This window comes from Phalacrocorax aristotelis, chromosome 3, assembly GCF_949628215.1.
Source record: "Phalacrocorax aristotelis chromosome 3, bGulAri2.1, whole genome shotgun sequence".
Lineage (NCBI taxonomy): Eukaryota > Metazoa > Chordata > Aves > Suliformes > Phalacrocoracidae > Phalacrocorax > Phalacrocorax aristotelis.
Genome location: NC_134278.1, coordinates 101511109 through 101534929, shown reverse-complemented (window position 1 = coordinate 101534929; position 23821 = coordinate 101511109). Strand labels below are relative to the sequence as shown.

General features: G+C 39.7%; 1 protein-coding gene across 1 annotated transcript in view; it reads right to left on the bottom strand.

Moving 5' to 3' along the window:
- Nucleotides 1-23821, bottom strand: part of SUSD4 (sushi domain containing 4) — an 84868-nt gene that overhangs the window by 24216 nt on the left and 36831 nt on the right. The window contains exons 2-4 of the mRNA XM_075088792.1: nt 18420-18632; nt 10835-11014; nt 7128-7316 (exon numbers count right to left, since the gene is read on the bottom strand). Coding sequence (XP_074944893.1) covers nt 7128-7316; nt 10835-11014; nt 18420-18632 — 582 coding nt within the window. The remainder of the gene's footprint in view (nt 1-7127; nt 7317-10834; nt 11015-18419; nt 18633-23821) is intronic.

Below are 23821 nucleotides of genomic sequence, written 5' to 3'. Positions count from 1 at the left end.
GGATATATCAGTTGTTTTATGTTATTTTAATAGCTTTTTCCTCTTTGTTTATAAGCAAGAATCCCTTGAGCCTGTATGGTGTCACCTACACCAGTCATCAGGGATTGACAGAGAGAAGGAATGCTGGAATAGACAAGCTGTATTCCAGGGCTTAGCTGAAAGCTGAGGAAATCAAGCTATACCACCTGGGAGAAGGAGAAGCACAAGGTCCCATTCCCAACTGAGTGGTATTAGGAAAAAAAAAAAGTGGAGAGAACAACCAGCAGATGATCTTAGCACTGCAGTACCACAAAGGAGCTTACAAGACTATGAAGGCGTGGAAGAGTATCGGTTTCTGTTATTTATGTTTAGTTACCAAGTGCCTACCTACACAGATTGGTGAAACTGCCACCCTTTCAATATTGGTTTTTATCTCTTGAAGTGAGCAAACCTACGCAGTGAGTATGCTTCCTAATGCACAGAGTCTGTAGCTACAGTTCCCTCCATTTGTGGAAGATGTTCTGTTATTACACTGTGTAGTCAAATTTAATGAACATGTCCATAAAGCACACAGATATTTGATTTCAAGGTAGACAATGTAGTGTGCTTTTCCTTTCCGAGGAGTCCTGCCAGATACAGTTAAAGATTAATATTATAGAACAGCCCTCAGGGAGAAATTTTGTGTGCTTTCCCCCACCTAATCCTCAGCATATTTAAAGCACCGTGGATAAAACACTACATGCATCTGGCAGCTAATGTGGAACTTCAGGGCAGAAATTATGGCTCCATAAAAAAGCTGGGATGTCTGGCTGATTCTGGAGTTTATGAACGGTACACAGGTGATAGAGCAGGTGTAAAAGAATGATTTACTGTGACAGTCCTGTGCATCAAGCAGAAACAGAGGACATAAAAGAAACAGATTACAAGTTGTTTTTCTGTTGCATTTTTGAAAAACTATGAACAGTGGAGAAGGCATCTCTTTCAATCACAGCCAAGATCAAAGAAGATTTCTGCAATGCAAAAAAAGGAGCAGTCACTTAGAAATATAATTGTATTTATCTTCCTCAAACAATGTCTTCAACTTGGAGACTGTTCTCTAAACCCCCATCCCTCATAACGAGAGCTGTAAAAAGCCCACTTTCTTGTATCATTCTGTCTCAAAATGTGGTCTGTTTTTTTTTCTGTTTCACTTTGCAATACACCTGCTGGAAATACGTGATTGGATGATGATTAGGCAGTACGTCCACAGAAGAACATGACTTGTCTCCCTAGTATTTCATGTCACTGTGCTCTTTCTGAATTCAGTTCTTTTCCACACCTCTTCAGCTGTGGGTAAAGGTGTACAGGTGAATTTCGGCATTTTCCAACAGCACAAAAATCCATATATTCCAAGTCACCTGTGTGAAGCTCCTTAAAGTGTTCAACTTCCATGCTCGTACAGGGTGGCCAGGCACATATAATTTCTGCGCTCTCAGATGATGAACAAATTAACTGCCTACAGTGCAGAAACATGTAGAATTATTGAATGACCTTTTTTAAAGAAAACTATCCTCTTAGACTTCATCACACTTGCTTTCTATGACTCAGTCACCCCCAGGGTGAAAGACTATCAGCCTATTTCATCCTTTGGCCATCAGGCTAAAGGTGTCACTGATCTAAAGGTGTCACCCAAGTAAAGGTGCAACAAATACTGTTGGCTGCTGCCGTTTGAACATTTACTGCTGGTTGTCATTCCTGAGTTGCAAGAAGTATTGCTCCGGGCAGTGAATATACACTGAAATGCTGCTCTAGTCAGAACTATTAAAAGCAAGGCTATCAATGCATCTTATGTTAACATTAACTCAGTTAACTTGGATGACCTCTTTGGCAGTTGAGCAATATTTAATTTATTCTCCTTCCTGCCTGCAAGCTGAGTAGACATACATAGAACAGAATCCTAGTATCTACCTCTCTTAATTTCTTAATACCACAGTGTTTCACAGTTTGCTTGTATTGCTGCCCTCTGCTTGCTCTACAGGATTTTTATCTGTTGGAGATCTGCTGTATCAACATTTTCTTCCCTGAGGATACACATCAGTCTGCCATGTTGGAATTTATCTAAAGCCTTCTCAATGTCAACAAAGAAACAGAGAGAAATCCAGTTGTACTAATGTACAATATCTCAGGCTTAGGATCGCTTACTTTATTCTGACTCCCAAACATAAAATGATTACAGGCTGACTTGTATCTTTTTTCTTAGTGATTGCTGTATGTTCCATCAAGAATTTTAAATATTTTAAGGGCATAGTTTATTAAATGTATAGCTTGGTGTCAATCACTGTTTATGGCATTAGCAGTTGTTATATAAGATTGACGACTTTTGAAGCCTTCCTTCAAGTATCCTGCATGTAATTGGTTAGAAAGTTTAAGCCACTTTGTTTTGAAATGTTAAGCAGATATGGCATTTCACCTGTAGTACCGCCCTCCTCCGGTGCTCCTTCATGCTCTGCTTTCTACGTTCTGTGTCAGAATTATCAGACCCTCTCTGAGTGTCTGTCCTCAGGTTTATGAGAAGAATAATTTTAAAGCTCTGTCCTGTATTCTTGCCTGTCTTTCCAGAATACTTTTTTTATGTGTAGCATACTTTGCTGGTTTTAATTTTCACGTGACTAACCCCCTTTTATTCTTCAGAGATTTCCTGGTGCTCTAGGTAGTTGGGTTTTTTTGGGTTCCCGGTTTGTTGTGCAATTTTCTTAATTCCTTCCTTTTCCTATCTTTCTCTCATAGTTTCCATAACTTTCATGATCCCTTCTGTAATCAGTTGTTAGCTTAGTGTTATGTCTTTTCACCTCCCCCTGCAATAAGGTGGTTTTATATACCAGAGTTCTGAAATGCCTTCAGTTTTCCTCTGTGTTTTTCCTCTCTTCTACTCATTGACTCTTCCCTTTGAAGTCTATTCCTCATGTTTGTTTCATTTTTATTTTGAATCTACCTACAAAAATTTGAAATATTTTCTTTTAACATTCTTTCAAGCTTAACCTTAGCTAGATAATCTGTTGATCCTCGCATGTAGAATGTAGTTTTGATATTGCAATGTATCTGACTTCCTGCAGGACCGGCTTTTGTATTCCACTGGGATGATGCTGAAACCAGACACTCCAGATAACAAGATCATGCCCATTTGCAAATTCAATCAACTTGTTTTCCCTTTTACTCTTAAATACAAAGCCAGGAATTCCACATTACACTATCCATGCAACTATTTTATATTCCAGCATTAGGGCTAAGATCAAGTTCTCCCAGCCTTTCCTCTCTTTGCATGCTTTCCCCCCAGTTCTTTGTAAGAACCATTTCTTACATCTTCTTGGAAATCTTCCAAAGGGTATGAAAGATTAAAATATAGAGTCCAGATGGCAAGGTGTGTAATCATATGCAGATCACGTTCCCAAAGTACTAATGGTCAGGCTTTTTTTTTTTTTTTTAAATTTCTCCAAATCCTGTGTAATGTCTTTATTCACCTTAAATATAATAAACATTTCATAGTTTTATACATTTCATTTCACAGCATTCCACACCAGTATGTTTTCAAGTGTTTGCTCTCCCCCAATGTTTCTGGAAGCCATCTGATTTTACATTAATATTTATACCCCATATGATGATCTTCAATTTAAGGGTTCCCCCCCCATCTTTTGCAGATTCTGATTTTACAGAAGGCAATCACTAACTCACATTAATTTCAACTCATGGATGATTAAACCAAAATTGGTAAGTTAAAACCCATATAAATAAGTACATTAACATTTTCCTTAGATTTTCATATATCCTTGGAAGTGTCTAACAAGTTTCAGTACAAAAGACATTTAAAAAAACTTTTGCATAATTATGGAATTCCACTAGAAAAAATTATATTAAGAAAGCTAAAGATGTAAATCAAGGAATTAAAGGAGAAGAAAATTCAGTGTTAAGAGGTTTCATCTTGTCCTCTAAATGACTGTAAAATTTTCTAGCGCTGGCAAAACAACACCATTTCCTCTACCGTCATTCTCAGATATAGCTGAACCATTTCAACTGAAGCTTCCCAATTGATTCAGCTTGAGGCAGACACTCAAAAATCAATCTGAATGTTTTAAATTTGGCAAAGGTACAAGCATTTAAGAAGAGGATCTCATACCAGTAGATACTTGGCAATCTGAACTAGAGGCGCTCTTATTTGCCCAAGCTATAACAACCTCCCTGATCAGGCCCAAGCAGCTGTTTCTGAGAAGCCACTGCAGAGCATTGCAGTGTTGGCTGCACTTCAGTACCAGGTAATGCAGTTTTTATGCACTCCTGTGAATAAAGCAACAGTGATTTTAATTATCAAAAAAATCTCTTCCCTATTAGCAAAAATTAGTCTCTCACCAGAGTTGGTGGAAGCTCTGTGCTTTGCAAGATTGAGAACAAGACTGGACTGAGCATTGGAAATCATGCTGTAGGATGGGAGCTGAGTGGTCCCTGGTGTAACTACTTATTTAAATGAAGCCACAAACCCTTCATTCAGAATTTATTTGGCCTAATAAAGAGGGAAACAATCATGAGATTGACATATAGCATTTATGTGATTACACAGACGTTTAAGAAATTCCTTCGGTGAAGGCTTCAAGAGGACGATATATCAAAATGAGAAAGCTGTAAGCAGCATTGTTTATAGCAGAATAAAAGCTCTAAAATGATTTACCATAGCTTCCTAACAACCACTGAAATTCCATCTAAATATGAGAAAAAACGTCTTTCCTGTGAGGGTGCCAGAGCAGTGGAACAGGCTGCCCAGGGAGGGTGTGGAGTCTCCTTCCCTGGAGACATTCAAAACCCGCCTGAGCGTGGCCCTGTGCCCCCTGCTCTAGGTGTCCCTGCTCAAGCAGGGGGGTTGGACAAGATGATCTCCAGAGGTCCCTTCCAACCCCTACCGTTCTGTGATTCTATGTTTTGCTTTTAATCATTACCATATTAAAATATTGAGCAGGAACTGTCATTAGAATAAATTTTGAATTGATCATGGAAATAAATAAATGGAATGAAATTTGTTATTTGCAGATTTCCTCTGTGAAAAATACTGCTTGGCGAGATTATACCTCACATGTAAAAGGAATGCTGAAAAATGAGCTTGACATCAGGATGCAAGGTGCAGCATAAAAAATATGCAGGGAAGGAGCTTTGACCGCTAATTAAGAGTAGTGGATTGTAACAAGATTCCTGGCGACTGGCACTCCTTGCATAAATCACTTGAACAAATACTTTCAAACGAGGGCATCTCAAGTTGTTTTACCCTATCTGGATTTAATTTTTAAGTTTACTGCACACCAGCTGAAGGATCCCTACAACAGGGTTCACAAGGGGAGTTGTCAGGAGTGACCTCTGAGTGATGCGGTGCTCTCTTCTGCCCCAACAGAAGCAGGGACAGCCCCAAAGCTGAGGAGAACCTGCTCTTGCAAGCGTTATGCTCTAGACTTAGGTCTCCTGTGGTTCACTCAACACATGCACAGATGGGGTGCCAACATGAAATCACCATGGGAAGTTTTAACATTTAAAGACAGCAATAAGAAAGTGATTAAAAGGGAGGCTGGATCTAAATCAAAACTCAGGCGGCTTCCCAGATGGCCTTGACCCAGCATCTGGCACAGACTGATCCCCCCATTGCAGATCATCATAGTTGAGTGGGGATGATAACTTTTGACGTATGTTTTAAAATGTAGAACTGTCAGGGCAGCAGTTCTTATGTTTTAAATTATCAAGAAAAAAAGAGCCTCTCCATGACTCTATAATACAAGCAATAAACAATGACCACATTGAATTTTCTCAGGTATTTTGACAGGAGCTGCAATGCTCACCTGTGTTAAGTGAGGGTAAGCCACAACGTTTTCTGCTTCATACACTCGAGTTTCTGTATTTTAACGTTCTTATCTTCCTAACTGGAGAATTGTCATTTTTATCAAAACAGTCATGCTGTTTGGATTAAGCCTAAGAGAGCCCTTCTGATTTTTTGATGTCTTTTCCATGCTATAAACAACAAAAAACAAGCCTTCCAAAAATGGCTTACATAGAGCTGACTTGGGATTAATCTTTTATGGTGTGCTAAATAAATAAAAAAAATCTTGTTATGTCATTCCAAAATTGCAATATACAGTTAAAAATAAGGATCATTTTATTATTTTTGTGCAGTATATCACTTTGTTGATGCTCTTGGCAAATTTTTTGCACTTCTAGAATGCTTAGCATTTAGCCCAGTGACATAAGCATCACATATGAATTCCTATAATTGCTTTTAGCTAAATTCTACATATAGATAGCTTCCTACATGCTCGAAATAGAGCAAAAACATAGCCCTTTTAAAGGAATGAAATCCAGAGGATGTAATTGGATTCTGATGACTTCCTAGGATGTTTCACTCAAGATGCAGTATGAAGATGGAGGAAGGTAGTTCACAAGGTTTTGACAGTGCATGGAGCAGTCCATTCGGTATCTTTGTTTTAAATGTATGGGATGCAAATATAAATGCACTACAATATCCTCCATTCCAGCACTGCAGCTGTAGTCACAGATCATTCCTTTTGGCTTGGTACAATTTATCTCTGTTTCACACTGAAAGTTTTTTATGTTCCTAATCAATAAATTAGCTGAGCCATTTTAGTGGCAAATCCTTCTTTCAGGTTAACTACTATGAAAGACAACGAATACTCAAGCATGCAGCATCGCGTAGCACTGAATAATGTTTGCAGCTGGCACAGCCCAAACAGAGAGTTTCTATGGAGTATTTTTCAGTTTATCATGGAAAGCTACCCGTATCTATAGAAACCCTGACTGCCTGCACACAAACGTGAATTCCATAACTTCATCAGTATTTTTATTAGAAAAGCTGCAAAGAATTTATGTTTTAAGGGCAAAGCGATCATTGTTAAGAGCTTCCCCTCTTGCACTTTAGACAATGAGAGGGCAAACATTAGTTAGGGAACACCAAGAGCTAATGGTGCAGTGAATCACAATAGGTTGCACGCAACAAAACCCAGATACACTCTGCATGGCCTGTGGAAGCATTACATATAGCATAACTGTGGTTATAGCCCTGAGTTAAAACCATATAGAGCATGCTGATTTTGCAAAATTGAAAGAAGAACAAACAGTAAGACATTTACCTTCCACATCAAGGCACCTAGGTGGGCTATCTGACCAGATAAGGTTATACATGCACTCAAGGAACTCTGCCCCTTCTAGTTTATATCCAGGAAAGCATTGATAATACACCACTGTTCCTACGGGGAAGGAGGACTCGAACTCAGATATGTTAATGTAACTATGAGGAAGAACCAATGGCCTCAGGCAACCTGCAAATTAAGAAGAGGGAGGTATCTTTTATTATAAGGTGCTTATCTCAGTCGTCTTCACACATCTTGGTTATAATTCCTAAATTGAGGAGTGCGATATTTTTCATCTTCTCTGCTATGAATGGCATGTCTGCATGATCTACCTCAGATACATATGCCTCGTTATCTTGTTTCAAACCCTTTTATTGTTTAGCCCACAGGCTTTGCTAGCGTGGGATTCACTCTCGGCAAATCCAGGAAAGGTTTACTGAAAATGACAGCATTTTGTTTCACAAACATTCACTGGTTTAGCAGATGGCAATTCCTTTTTGAGGTAGAATCTTTACTAAATAAAGATTGTCATTTATATAAACCATGAGTTTTATTCCTCCTCTTAAAACTGACAGGCATGTAAACCATCTTTAATATTAAAACTTCTCCTGTGATAAAGTGCACACAACTGCAAAAGATCTGCAGACAGAATGAATGATTTTGAAATTCTAGTTTGAGAAAGTCTAAAGGGATGTGACTTCCTATGAGCAGTCCCATGATAAACACTGAACAAGGTCTCAGATTAGGTTATAAAAAAGTTAAGGCACCTGTTATCACCAGAAATTGTAAATGTAGTCAGAGACTACGTTCTACTTCTGGAATTGCTTCTGAGGGGTTTGTACCATGGATGCTACTGAGCTGTGACAGTTAAATGGTCACCAACCATAATTGGTGCAAGAAAGAACAGTGAATTTAATAGATGGCGTGACTTTATAATATGTCATTCACATACATTCAAAGTCTGTTAGGTAAATGTTTGTATTAGAGAAAAAAAATTCCTCATGGCCTTAGAAATGACCCTCTGGGCAATATTTAATACTGTTGATTTTTTAATTTGCAGTAATGTGGAGGAAAGATGATTAGTAATCAGGGAATGAAAAACAATATTCTAAAGTTATGAGACTAATAGGACCTGCATTATGGCAAGCCATAAATAGGTCTCTTGCCACTACTAGGAATTTGTGAAGGATGTTCATAGGACTCTCATAATTTTAAGCCTGAGGGGGAAACTAAAATCAGTCTGAAAACTTCTTGTAAGATACTGGCATCTAAAAGAGAAAGTCTCGGCAGCATTTCAAGTGGTTATTTCCTTGCAGTGGTCTTTTGTGTGAGAGGGACAAAAGCAAAACAAAACAACAGAAAAAGCTTGAAAGCTTTTTACAGCACACTCTACTAGCAGAGCAATTATTTTGATAGCTGTTTTACTAGCCGGTTAGCTCCTTGTTCAAATAAAGCTTCAAGCATCCTATCTATGCGCTACTGCCCGTACCCCTGATCAGGTATGCCCCCCACACAACCCACCAGCTCCTGCAATCTGAGCAGCCCACTGAGCAGGATGATATAAGCAGCCTCCAGTGGGACAGAAAGAGGGAGTGCAGACTGCCCGAGCAAGACGAAGTGTGCTCTCCTGTGAACTGTATCAGGGAAAATTTTGTCCTGCTGGCTCAGAATTTTGATGCTTATTGGGAGCAGGACAGAGATTTACTTGAATCTGTATGAGAGCCAAGTGTTTGTGAAAATCCCTAGGTCTCCAAACACCTCAAGCTGCTTGAAAACTTCATTTTGTCAGTTTTTTGCTAAGTAATTCACATCACTCCAGATCAGTAATTATCATCAATATCTCATGGCAAAAATAGTTTGAGATCGGATTCTTATACGCTTTACAATCCTTTCCACTGCTCTGCCAGAAAAAAGGCATCTTAGTGTCATGAGACTCCCCTGCCTGTTCTAATCTAAGGGCCATAGAAATGTAATTGACAGCCCACCAAGTGCAAGCAGACAAGTGCCTTTGATATTACTAGCGTGTGACATTGCAAAAAGAAAATTCTGGAGTCAGTTTTGTAACAGGTTTATAGAATTTGGCAAAATATGGCAGATACTTGAATCTGAATCACCTAGTCTCTACCTGTGTGGTAGTTACAGCACTTTGCTCTTGTGCAATTGATTTCGTAACTTCTATTAGCGCTGCTTTTATGTTTAAAAGTAGTTAATATTGAATATTGAGTAGCAGCAATTGATTGTGCTTCATAGTATAAATACAGGAACAGAAGAAAGTAACAAGCCAAGGGGCACTTGGGGTACTTTTGCTTACCCAGTTAATACTGGTTCTCACAAAATTTCCACTTGGATCTTTGGCAATACAGTACCTACAAATTAATCTTATGAGCACTCATCTCACCTAACTGCAAGAGTCTTCATCTACCTTAATTAGATGTGAGGTTCCACCCACTTCCAAAAATGGGCTGTATACTGCCACACACCATGCCACTAATGGTAAGATACCCTGAAACTAGTGCCCACTTTTTTATGGGTTTGTGAAAACTGCACTTTTCTGTTGGCCCTCTTCAGATACACTGAGCTAGCCCTGTAATCTGCCTAAATTTCTACATACCTGTACCATAATCTGCAACAAGACCTTGAGACGCAGATTGATGTGGCCCAAACTGAGGGTCCTAGCCACAGAGACCCACACAAACTAAGCTCCTGTAACTTTGGACTCCAGTGCCCATCAATCTCATCACTTTACAGCAGAAACAAACACCAACCCCTGACTTTTGTGTCTCACTCTGCCACCATCACTCCCGAGAAGTGTCCCAGCTCCCCTGCCTGCCTGCCCTGACTCTGCGCATTGATGTGACGGTGTAAGTGCCTATGGAAAACTGCCAGCTTTAGGGGACAACAGATGAGTTTGAGAAGAGTTAATACCACACCGGCTTCTCCTTAGCACAGATAGTTAAAACCCCTTGATGCTGTTCAGCTGGTCAAGCTTGTTACCAAGACGTGAACTGGTTAAAACCAAGTCAATGGTACTAATGCATGTGTGTTAGAAATGTCAAGGTAATAGCAGCCCAGGGTTATTCAGTTTCCATTCACTAAGGCTGGCTTACCCCCAGCCATTTTTCACAGTCTAAAGCTGGGATCCCATGCTACTAATACTACTAGTTCTACAGCAAATTCCTGTGCACACCCTGAATTTTCAGTCAATACCTATGGGTTTAATAGATTGTGAACTTGATCAACAACTCTGCTGAAAACTCTGATACAGGAACAGGTTCCACCTTCTCTCCTCTACCCTTGCCCATTGCACAAGGCAAAGAAAGGTAAACTGCAGTCAGAAGCTTAAATCTTTCCAGAAATTAATTGGTGCAAAAATGTCAGTTGCCTATCACATCCTTTGCTGAACTGGCTGATTTAACCCGGATTTTTTTTTCTAAATGCAATGCATCTGTGTCAGATTTTAGACTAACATACAAAAAGCAATATTTACAGTAGTATCTTAAGTATGGATATGTTCAGAAAGTGGCATCTTCTTTCTTGCAGTGAGCAACAGGGAAGAGAAATCAAAAAAACTTAGCAGCAGCACTATGCAAATACTGTACAGTGGGACTTATCAGGACACTGACATCCTTACAACTGTAGAAAAAAAATAATGGCAAACTATCACAAGGTGCACAAGCTATAAAACAGGATGTGCTGGTGTACTAAACCTTGACAAATGGGCAGATTATCCCATGTTCCATCGTCTTGACATATTGAAACCATGTTGTCTAAGTCAGGGTAACGGATCTGGAATCCTTCATGACAGCTGATTATTAACTTATCGCCAGTCCTGTATGTCTTGTTATGAATCTCTGCATCTTCAACATGTGGAACAAGGCAATCTGTGACTTCATGAAAAAAAAAATAGTAACTTAATTAAAAAACATAGCTAGCTATTCAATAATCAAGCTCTTAAGCAAAAGTTATCAGTTAATGTAAGTGCTCTGCTTAAACCATTTAGAAAATACATGCATTTCAGTAAATATGTCCTCTCCCTAGTTAACCATCGGTTACAAAGTCTATACCACCATAGAGGAAGCTGATGTGCTACAATAATGGATCATTCCCCCAGACTTTTTTAAACAAGCAAATTAAGAGCATTTAGAAAGATTGTTTTCAATTTTGTCCTTCCATTCATCATGTGTGCGAATTACACCGCACAGTCTGACTATCCCAAAGTCCCATGTGAAGGCAGACTCTTTGACAGCACTAAGGACAGGACGAAAAAGAAAAATACAGATATGGCATGAGGGACACAGAAAAACCGCAGTTTTAGCAGAGACAGATGAAAATCAGGTACATTTACAACGGTTTGTCCGGCTCCATTCCACAGGTTGTTATGAGAATGCCTTCACTTTAATCTCATTGGTTCTGTTTTAAATCAGCTAATTTTACGTGCCTGAATTCATATGCCTTTAGAGGGCATGATTTTTAAGGCCCTGAGTAGCATCTCAAGTGCTTGTAGAAGACTGTCAACAAGGGAAATGACTGCAAACCTCTAGTGATATAAGGCATGGGCTCTGTTACCTATCTGTGATCCATATATCAATACTCTTATATCTCACTCTATATACCAGTGCCAAAGACACGGAAATACTAAATAAAACCCAGAAGACTAAAAAGAAAGACGACGTGGAAAGTGGAAGGAGAGGGTGAGGCAGGGTAAAAAGTCCCTCTGCTAACACTGAACAATTAAGAGACAAGCCAAGAGGATATGAAGGGATAGTCCAGGTGACTAAAAGTTCAATCTCCTCATAAATGTGAAGTGAGATTAAACAGAAGAGAGGAAAAGATTAAACATTGGGAAAATATAATCAAAATTATCTGTTTGTCTGCCAGCAGTCAATCCATGACTGAGATGCTGATAAACGTTTCCAGGCATCAAAACCCACAAAATATTTCAAAGAAAAGCAAGAGAGTAAAAATATTATAAACCTGTTTTACGCTGTTTTTTTCTCCAACACTTCTACCACAAGAGACTATTATCTTCATTTAGGAATGCAATATTTATTTAAAAAAAAACCCAAACCCAAGATTCAGAATTCACTTGAGACTTGCATAAAAGAGAAAGTTTCTGTCATTTTCATGGGTAATTCTCGCTAAAGAGGAAGAGGCAACTCTAAATTTGTATGTAGCAATTAATTGTGAGCATGCACAAAGTAAAGTGATAGCAACAGCTTGCTTGTTTGCTTAGAAAAGCAACTAGAAGTAAGATAAACTGTCATTTAGCATAGCACACGCAAACTACTAAGAACAAATGTATTTCGTAATGTACTTATTTATTTAGGCAAACTAGGAGATTTATTATTCTGAGACTCCATTGCTAAGTTTTACTAATATGAAGTGGCAGAGTGTTGCTTCCTCAGTTAAAACATATTTTCCTTTGTACCTTCCCATTACAGGGATGTTTTCTAAAATACACTGTACTTAGCTAACTTTTAGTAATGGGGCCTGGTCATATTATTAGTCAAAACTTCTCCCATTTCCCTTGTTACTTCTAGCTCCCCAGCTGATGCCTGTAACAGGAAGGGCTGGCAGTCTGCCAGGCAGTCTGAGAACCTGCAGCAAGACCTTTCATTAGAATTTATTCATGTATAAATGCCCAAGTCTTGGAGGATGCATACACTAGCAGAAGGTTATAAAATGCAGTGGGCTAAGGATGCAGCCATCACTTTCAAAGACTGGACAATTTCCTCTCTCTCTCTCTGGCAAGTTAATCAGCAGAGGAGACAGCAGAGGATGCCCCATAACAAATGCCTGATGTTAAGCCTTGAATGCTGTCACGAAGTGGCTGCCCTGGTCACCCCCAAGGATGGGATGAGATAGATGGGGATCCTGTTCTGCAACCACACAGGAGGAGGTCGGAGATGGATGCCACAAGATAATGTCAATGAACAGCTCACTCTCTTGGCATAACAGCTTTCTGTTGCTATACAAATAAAAGAGGTGTGTATACATACACTGCAGTAAAATATGAGATCTCACTTTCAGAGTGGGGGAAATTGATTCTGTAACCGTGATCTATTACAGCGACTTCATCCCCATTATTCCAAGTAACAGCTATAGATCGAATCATTTTAATCGGCTAGATGTTGGCAGAGAACAGTGGTAAGTTGCTCACTGTACTATCCTTCGCCTGTGACATCCTGGCTGACTTTGATAACAGGCCTATTACAAGCCCTGGCTAAATGCGAGACCAATGGACCACAGTATTACAGCTCTTTTTCCTGATGCCTTGTGAGCAAATGCTTTTCCACTGGCTGAATTTGTATTGTTTAGCACTTAGTCAGGCATAAATTGCAGTAGTCGCCTCTCTACAAACAACAGGATTAGCTGGCAGAAATTCTGCTTGGAAAAGCAGAGAATCAGTGACTGGATTTTAAAATGTCCTGTCCTAGAAAATAAACTGCTTTATTCTAAGTACTTTTCAGCAAATCCATGGAAGCTGCTAAACCATTTAAGGGAATACACGGTCTTTAACCAGCATCGAACAGCAGTGGCTATGACTTACACTCCTTTCCGGCAGTTTTAAATGATCTGCTTATATCTACTGTGTGAATATTAAAACAGGTCAGCCAAAAGACCACCCCAGTTAGGAACACATTTCTTATCTTGCAGAGGCACAATGAGGTGTGGGTGCAGCCAGCAGGCCTGACAGCCTGCCAGGGGCAAGGGCTCATCTTGACCTAACTTTCATGAAGATGTAGCTTTGTACATTAGGCATTCTTGGCTTTAGCAAATGAAGTGTGTTCCCTGTCACAAGAAGATTGGTCTGAAGAGTAACATTTGTTAAACACTATAGTTATAGTGCTTCAGTTTATGTGCAAACTATGCAGCATCTTTCAGAACTGTTTCTTCCAGCCCATGGGGAAGGAGGACCACTGTTCCTCCTCCCAAGAGCACCTGGAGCATAAAGGCAACTCAGAAGGAAGGCATGACCTGGACACAATAGAGACAGCCACACCATCCATGGGTACCAGTTGGCTTGGCATGGCTTGTCTGTATCGCAGGTGAACACTTACCCTCCAAAAATTGTCCCTGATCCATGCTGATCCAGAAGGTGCTTGTAGAAATTGCTTGGGGACTACCACCTGACATTGGCCAAAACCATGTCAGGCAAATTTCTAACACTGTAACAATATGTGCAGTTGAAGAACAGTGTCCTGGCCCATGCTCTGGCACTGTTTTGTTTACTAGTCTGTAAGTAAACTCAAGTGCAGAGGTCCAGGACTCCTGTGTATCTCACTGTGGAGTGGTCTCTGAATTAGCCTTGACTACATCTAGCCATAACACTGACGGGCTGGAATGGAGAGGAACAGGGAGAAAGGATGAAAGGAAGATCATGAAGAATGGGTTGAATGCAGGGACAGCTCATCTGGACCCTGTGCTCTTAAAATGAAACATTTAAGATGGAATTTTCTCTTGTTTTTTACTAGTGTTAAATCCATAGTACTGTGTTAGAAAGATAGTTCTGTGGATGGCAAACACAGTATTTCAGTGCATATTAAATAACATCTTCTCTTTATTGTCTTTGCTTGTATTACAACAGTGCACAGAGACTTCACCTTAGATATGTGGCCATTGCTCTAAGCACAGGTTACAAACTTCATATAGTGCTTGGAACCAGGTTTAAGGATCGACAAACACTGGGCAAGACAGATAAGAGATGGAGAAATAAAAATATTTCAGTCATCTCACAGATCCAGGGACAAAGGTAGAGAGAAATGAGTGCTAAATGACATAAAGGAAAACTGTGGCCAAACTATGTACTAGTCCATTACTTTTACTGCAGATTTATCATCCCTGTCACTGGGAGAATGAGGCACTGAGGACATCTCGAAGGCGTCTGCCTGCAGAAGCACTGGGAGAGAAGGGTACAGCTCTTCACTTGGTTGTCATCCCCACGTACACTGTAAATTTAGATTCAATCTCATAGGAAAGAGGTAGCATTTGTTCCAAGTAGGGCAACAGTCTCAGCAGCCACATTATCACAGTAGGAGAAGATTAGATTAAAGTGTGAACAACATGACATATTGCTCTTAAACAGTAAATACAAAATTCCTACCTTAGAGCTTTGGTATTTATGTGCATAACTGTATTAGAATTGATGGAAGTTACAGTCACAACACGAGAACATAACTCTAAGCACACAGATTTTTGACAGGGCATTTATTGGCCACCTAGTCATGCAACTTCATTCTCATACTGACACTTAAAATCTACTGCCTCTTAACAAGAAATGACAGACCTATAAAAATCAAATAGATTGGATGAAGAGCTCCAGGCGAATGTATTAGTTTTAAAATCAATTACATTCTGAAATGTGTTGCTTTGCTTCCTTTGGTAAATAGCATTCGTTTATGATTGGGGATTGTTCTAGTAAACACACAATGACAATTAAATGTACATAACATATAGACATGAAATTATATGTAACCGTCCTTAGTTGAATCCAAACTTCTGAGATTAACTTAAAATGAACTGCAGTATTGACTGCTTTTAATGTTCAAGCTCAGCTGGCAATATCTGACATTTACACAGGCTGGGATGAGAGGCATGTATAGCATGTGATACCAAACATGGCAATCAGCCCCTACCTTAAATGGGCAAATGCAATATAAAGTTCATTTTGCCTTGTGATAGCTAATGATGAATGGTAAAACATTAACTTCTTGCTTCTCCAGCAGTTGCTACAAATTTCAGATTTCATTTTATATATCATTACAGGATTTCTGCAATGAGAACTTTTATGTATGTCATTAGACAGCTGAGAATTACAAACCCTGTTATAATTCCTTCTTAACTGCTCTCCAGATCTGCCACACTCCCACGCTACCCACCTCCCTATCATGCTCCTGCCCTGAGTACACAAAAATATCACTTTATAAAGCACTTAAGCAAATACTTAGGTCTCATGGATTGCCACTGAACTTCTGCTTAGTATTTCTTCTGACTCAGTGGTTGTATTGTGCATTGGAAAAAATAATTAATTGTAATCTAATTTTTTTTCCCCTATTGCTAAACCCTAGGATTGTTTTAATAATGCCTGAGGTATTATTATATCGTTAATCAGGAAAGTGCTTAAGCACTTGCTTCACTAAACCCTAAATCAGGGTCCTACTCTTCAGTCCAAATAATAAAAAGCATTCTTGTTTATGCCTAATTTTGAGCACAGAACTTTAACAAGACTAATCACATAATTACAGTTATGCTCAAGCTTAAGTGATTTGCTTGATCAGAGCATTGGCTTGCAATCCTTTTTAAGTGTTCTGTGCTGTAAAGTAATTATTATCTCTTAAGGAATTGTTGTCACATCATCCATCACATTCTCATCTTCCAATTTCTTTCTTTTTTAAAAACACCCGGCTCAAGTGTTGATGCCACTGACATCAGTGGCAGTTTTGCTGTTGACGGGATTGTGATCAGAAACTTCCTCCACAGACTCCCAGGGGCCTGGGGGGCCTGGGAAGAGGTTTGTATATTCAATAACACATGTTAATGCTTATTTTAACAACTGCAGTGGATGATACAAGTACTATTTCAAAGATGCACATCAAAATTCCTAGAAGCTATGTGCACTGGTAAGAAAACAGATTTTGCAAGCATTATAGCTTTTTCTGGTAGTTCAAATACCCAGCTCAGACACATGCTGCTGTCACTCTACATGTATTTTATTATTAAATAACCATGAGATGAGAGACAAGGGCATTTATGAAAGGTGTCTGTAACAGGAGAGGGTGTGAATTTCATACACACTTTATTTTTAAAGGCATTAGGTGGTTCTTTGAAGCTGCCCCACGCCATCATTCTGACCAGGTGTTATTGGCCCCCACTGCCTTTATGTTCTATGCATCAGACGTTGTCTCAGTGCATACCCTGAGACAGCTTAAGCCTGTGTCCCTCATAACTCCGTAGCCTGTGGCCTCACACGTGTCCAGGAGCCCGTATTTTATCAAGACCTCTCCTGCCAACAGGGTAGCTACCTGAAAGACCATGGACTACTTACAGCTGCCTCTGGCTACTCTCTCCAATATCTCATGCACCACAGTCACAGACCACTGTTTAGGGTTGTTCCCTTCACATGCTCATGTCTCCTGAGCATGGTCTGCCCAGGGCTGGCTGGCTCCTGTTGTGGCACATCCCTTCATGCACCTCTCTTCAGGCACAGGATTCTCATACCCACTCACCCAACAGCATAAACAAGTACTTGAAGTTTTTATACATGCTGGGTGATGCATGATCCTGTGTGCTAAGTGTATTTATAAGCCACATAAGCCTTCAACTACTTTTCAATGAAGTCCATATATTTATCTGATTTTAAATGATAGAAGGCATCCTGAAATAGAATTTATCTTGCTCCACCTTGAAGACAACGAGGCAATGGCTAATGACTTCAGTGGAGAAGTCACAACACTAAAATGTACACACTTGATTTAGCTAATGCTTTTCATGTCTGTTGATTTCAGTAGCTCTGTTGACCAAAAATAAATTAAAAAAAGAACAAGTTATTGTTTTAATATACTTGGTGAAATAAATAGTTTGTGCTGCTTGGATGTATTTTTAGCCAAAATTTACATTTATGATATTCAAATTAATCCTGCCTCTGTCTAACTCCTAGAAGAAGAAAGTAATTTAACATCCTAACTATTTAAAACCAAATACAATTTCAAAAATGCAATACAATAAAAATAAATTGGTTTATGCCATAAAAGTCTGAATTATCTCAGAGTAAACTTCTACTGTGACTAGATTTCTGCAGTCCAGATATATTTGATTTTCCTACCTGAATCATGCACATCTCATAAAATATAATTATTTAAAACTGCTGATTAGCAGCAACAGTAGCACTGGAAATTAATTATATTTTCCTAGTAAGATGTTACAGAAAGGATTATTAAGTGAACAGCTTTAATAAATAGTTACAAACAGTTTACTGATATCGGAGGTTGTTTTTTCTCTCTGCATCAATTTGTAACTAGACAGAAGGAGAAATGCATTATCTCTTTTCCTTCAGATTTCTTTAGGTCCCTTTCAACACATACACACACGCACAGACACAGCCTCTCATGGTATAAATTTAATTGACAAATGGGGATTATGGATGGGATGGATGGGAAACTGAAGTGTGTATCAAAGAAGATGCAGTGAAATGGATGCCAGTCTTTTGTGTTTTGTGCTGAACCACACGAATGTGGTACATGGACAAGAGAGAAGAAATGACACTGGTGAAGTGACTTAAGAAAACTGACTTACCTTCTTGTAGGCACACAGGTTTATCACTTGGTTTCCAGCTCAGGGAGCCATTAAAGTGTCTCACACAAAGTTTTTTTGAAGTACCATTAAGCCTGTATCCTTCTTGGCAATGAAACCGGACTACCACACTTTCAAAGAAAACACCTGCACTGGGTGTCTTGTATCCGTGTTCAGGAGCTCCAGGATCAGCACAAGCATGTAGGTCATCAAACCCTATGTCAGACAAAGATAAAATCAAACTGTGTTCATTTACTCCTTGTGCAACCACAGTAATGCTTTTTCTAAGTTTTTTCCATTTGATGTTTAATTTTCTTGGGGGCCTCACATCATCCATTAATGACCACTAGCAACCCTACTTAGGTACTGGGTACTCCAGACTCGGGAGAGGACCAACCTCCAGCTACAGCAGAAATACTCAAGTGACAGAAATACTCCCAGCTTGTCGTGCAGCTACTGAGGAAGCAAAATCAACCACACTCCTCAGTAGCTGACCTGTATAAAAATAAAGCACTTGACACAACCTACCTGTGGGGATTGCACAGTAATGTATCTGTAATTACTCATGGGGACTATGGGATTTTGGAGGTCTGGTACAGTCACTGGAAAGAATAATAATAATGTGTCAAAAGCCGAGAGGAAGAGGAAATAAAGAAAATGGTATGAAGCCTAACTACCATCCAAAGACATAGTAACTAAAACAGAAGATGAGCTGCTAGGTACAGGGAGATTATGAGCTGGGAGGGAGCTCTACCCACAGGGAAAAGGGGTACTGGACGTTTGTGATCCCCCCCATCACATTGGCTTTGTGGCACTACCAAATTCTTATAACGCTGTTACGGAAGCACTGTATTACTGCATTGATGCCAGAAGGCGGTTTGTAAAGCCCTTTACTTCCACAAAATTAACTGTAAAATAACAAACTAAAAACCAACAGTTGCAGTCATAAAATGTGACTGTTTATCACTTTATCAAACTAATTTAAATGTCATTTGCATAAACTGAAGCTTTTTTTTACTGCAAAGCAACGAAGGTTTAGTGCAGCACTGAACTAGTACTGCATACTGAAATAGCAAATAGCCTTGCAACAGGGGCAGCAGGGGGGCAATCAATGCTGGTGGGAGGGATGCCTGGAAAATTTGAAAATCATTGCATTGTAGCTTTAGTGTTTTGAGTTTAAAAGAATAGTATCAGAGAGCCTCAGCTACTTCCTGCATGATAAACATGAAGTACCTCTGTGGTACAGTCAGAGAGAAGGAAGTTATTACAGTAGAAGGCTTTTCAAAATAAATCTCCATTTACCAAGGCCAAATCATTCTCTCCACCAAAGGGCTCCGTATAATGTTGTGGCAGCCAAAAGGAGAGTGCTGAAGGTGGTAAAGGGCTCTTGCATTTGAACGCTGAATTTCTCCTTTCAGTCTCCTGGCTGAAGGCTGCCAGCAGAGAACAGAAGCACACGCCAAGCCACTGTGTTGTATGTCCAATTACCTGATCCCACGAGCAGAGGCAGGGCACCCCGTGAGGTCACCGGAGAGGATTGCCTTTTCCCAACTCCATACACGGCTGATTTTATGTGAGTCCAGGTCACTGCGCTGAACTCCCCCACGAAGCTACAATTTCCAGGAGGTGACCTGACGGCCAGAACCCAGCCTGAATAACTACGTGCCATGCGTGCCAGACACAGTTGTCGCTTATACCCAGCCTCTGCTCCTCTGCAGTGCTCTGATACCCATGGCTCTTCACCTAGAGATTTCACTAGTGTCCCCTCTCTTTGCACTGCTGGAGCAGCACAAGAGCAGCAGAGCATCTGCTCTTATGTGGTTTTACTCCTCTGTTTAGTGAAGTTTATGGTCAGAACTGAACGGTCAGTGCCGTAGCCAAGTGAAAAAAACCTCTGAAGTTCCCACCTTCTCATCTGCCGCATGGCTCAAGACCCCCATTGCAAATTGCATAAGACTATCATTTGCTAACATGACAAACAAGGAGAAATACAGTCATTATCTTCATGGGATTACACACTGTAGGCAATACTTATTAATAGAGAAGGGCTGTCCATTTTTACTGGAGATTAAAAAGAAGCTTCTTATGCATCAGGCAGCAAACCCACATCCTTCAATAAAGTCAATGATGATCTTAATTATTTTCCATTAAACCAAGGGATAACATGACATTTAGCTCAATTTTGTTACTTTGGTAATCTCAGAATTTGCAGTCAGGCAAGGAAAATTATAACCCACCTTGAAGTATGTGTCCTTTCTTAATAGCTGCATCAGGGAAAAGAACACAACTGCCTACTGCTGTGCTGCTGCAACAACAGAAAAAAGAAAGGTGCTGAGGTCACATACAATTTGCCTGGTAAAAAAATGAGCCAAGCTCATTTCTCAGTTTTCATTAAGTCAAATATGCAACGTTAGAGATTTTGGGACCATCAGCACAAAACCCAACACAGAAGGCAAGAATGTTTTTCTTCCTTGGTGCAGCCTCGTTCTGTGACCCACCGCCACTTTTCTGGTGACCTTGCACAAGCAAAGATTTCCATTCCTCCTAGGGATCATTTTGCAGTAAGTTGGTCTCTTAGGTTCTTCTCTCGAGTGCAGTGTGTCAGCAGACAAACCTGTCCCCAAGGGGAATTCCCAAGAAGGAACAGGAACACAAATGGAAAAATCGAATTATGCACCCTCTAGTTTCTACAAAGCCAGTAGCCAGCTTTTATTCAGCTACTGAATAAGAGAAGACACATGGAATCAGCACAGGATCACTGCTTCCAGACAGTATCTCCATTGCTCGTTCGTGCAAAGAGGAAAAAGCCCCAGGGAATAGCCAGTTAGGTGGATTATATGTGCACTATGGTATCTTCTCATGGTAAGATCATAAAGGCAAAGCAAACAAAACCCCAGCCCCACCTTTTCTCCATAGAAGCCGACAGCAAACTTGGCCCAAATTTTAGTCCTACTAAAATCAGTGGAAGTCACTTTTATGGAAAGCTTCTTTTTGAAGATTCAGGCACAAAGAGGCGAAGCTAGTGCTGTGTCACCTCTTCCTGTGCTTTGGCTGAGAAGCAGGCAAAGACATGTGTGAGGGAGGTACAGCGAGGCGGGCCGCTGTGCTGAGGATCTCCCAGCACACAGAGGGCACTGCAGGTGTTTTGAAGGGGCTATTGCAACCTAGAGAAGCCAGGAACTGCTCTGATTTTCACCAGGGTTGAGTTGCACTGGGTATTTCAACAGCTTATTTAACTGACAGCTAAGTCCATCAGTCTTTTCCAGTGTAAGTATGAAACTTCTGGTACAATATTCAAGAACAACAATGCTGAAACATCCCTGAGAACTGCCATCTTCTGGTTGTCCTTAACAATATCGGACGTGGACCCTTTACCTAATAATCCTTTTCATATAATCTCATCTAGTTGAGCTCTACTGTATCAAAAATTAGTAAATGCATGTCTTCAATGAAATACAGCTTGGTAAATTAAGTCCTTTTTTCTCACAATCTTTAGTTTCTTTCCTTTTTCAAAGCTACACATTTAAGAGCACCTACTCAAAGTTGTGATAGAGTATTTTTATAATGGCAGGAGCAATCTCACATTATAGATGGGACATCTTTTGCTTTGGTCCCTTTAGAACCTGATGACACCAGCCAAAACATTTTCTGCCAGAGCCACAAGATAAGTCTTTGGAAAGAACCACAAAAGTTACATAAATGGGAAAGTCCATCTTTTGGTTATAATAGAAAGGCATTATCCTGCAGGAAAGAGTATATAAAATAAGATAAAAAATAACTTAGAGCTACAATGGGTTCTGCTTCTTTATAAACCCTTCAATGAGCCTTTGTAGAAAAGAATGAAATTTTACTTTGACTACTGGACTTTTTCTCATGGTTACAATGAGGGAAGGGGAAATCATCAGCACCTACTAGTAAAAACTATACAGCACACTTGTCAAATAAAGCAGTAAATTTTCATGTTACTTATATAGTAAAAATTTAGTAAGGTCAGCAGCCATCATCATAATCAACACGTCACTAGCAACAACTTTATGGGATGCTATTGTATGGCTTTAAATTCCTGAAGTAAAGACTACACAACTACTGCTGGAACTGGCTATTTCAGTAATCAAAAGAGTGCAAGATTTAGTCTAAGTTGCAGACTTTCTGTATCATGGCACCTTTAAGGGATGCTGTGTAAAATATAATGAACAATAATAACTTCTAATAGGGTTAATAAGTGCAGAAGGTCATAATCACCAGTAAAACATGCAGTTGAGGCAGAATATATTTTGGTTGTGGTATTTACCATATCTCTACTGTTGGACCAATAGGAGGTCATCAGAAAATACCAACGCTTTTAACCTGGATAAAACACAAGCAGTTTACAACAGTTCCTATTTTACCTAAATTATTTGGTATAGTCAGTCAGATAAAAATGATGTCAAATTAATCAGTAGACTGAAAAATAAGCAATGCCCTCCTAGGGGTGTAAAATGAACCATTATAATTCATTTGAATGGACTGTATTTCTGGAATCCTGCATTATACATTCTCAAACATACAATGATTCATGTCATCCCGGATGGAAAGCTTGAAATATCAGATGCCAGGGGAAAATTACATATTTGTGATGACAAGAAATCATGATAGCCACAACTGAACTTCAAACATGCCTGAAAAAAGGCATGAGGAAGAATCCCTCAGCTCTTCTTGTCATTCTCTATTTCTCTGCACCTTCTTCTCAGTTTCCTCTTTTGTTTTCCTTGTTTCCCTCTTTCCTCAGCTCCATATCTTACAGCTCCTTGTAAATTCATGGTGCTGGTGAGGTGATTTCTAATCTAGATTTGATGGACTTCTTTGCCTCTAAAACTGCTATATAGCATTTCACTGACATGCTGCTGATGCATGTTAGCTCAGAAATGGCTGCACTCATTCTTGAACAGAGATATCACTCTCATTCCAGTTTGTTACATACACACAATGAAGGAAAACTGACACATAATGTGTCATAATGTTAAAGATATAGAGTATTTTCAGTATTTGTCTTCAGATGGAGAATGGGTTTCTCGTACAGCAACATCTGCATTTGGCTTCACTAAGTCAGCAAGTCCTTTCTATCTCAGCCCATGGTAGAGGGAGGCAGAGGCTTTGCAGCCTGTAGCAGGATCAGACTGCCTGCATGCACATTTTATAAGAAGTCTGTAAACACTGCAGGAGCAGGCTATCTTAGGCCAGCTCTCAGTAAAAAGCCATATTATGATTAAAGAAGAAGCGCCACAAGTGCAAACACGCTGAGGGCTTGCTTGTCTTGTACAAAGGAAAAGTAATTTTAATCCCTTTAAGACCTTCTGCCCTGTTTCTGTGAAAGCCACATAGGCACAGCATTTTGTGCCTTTGGCTGTTTATGCTTCCTCACTGTT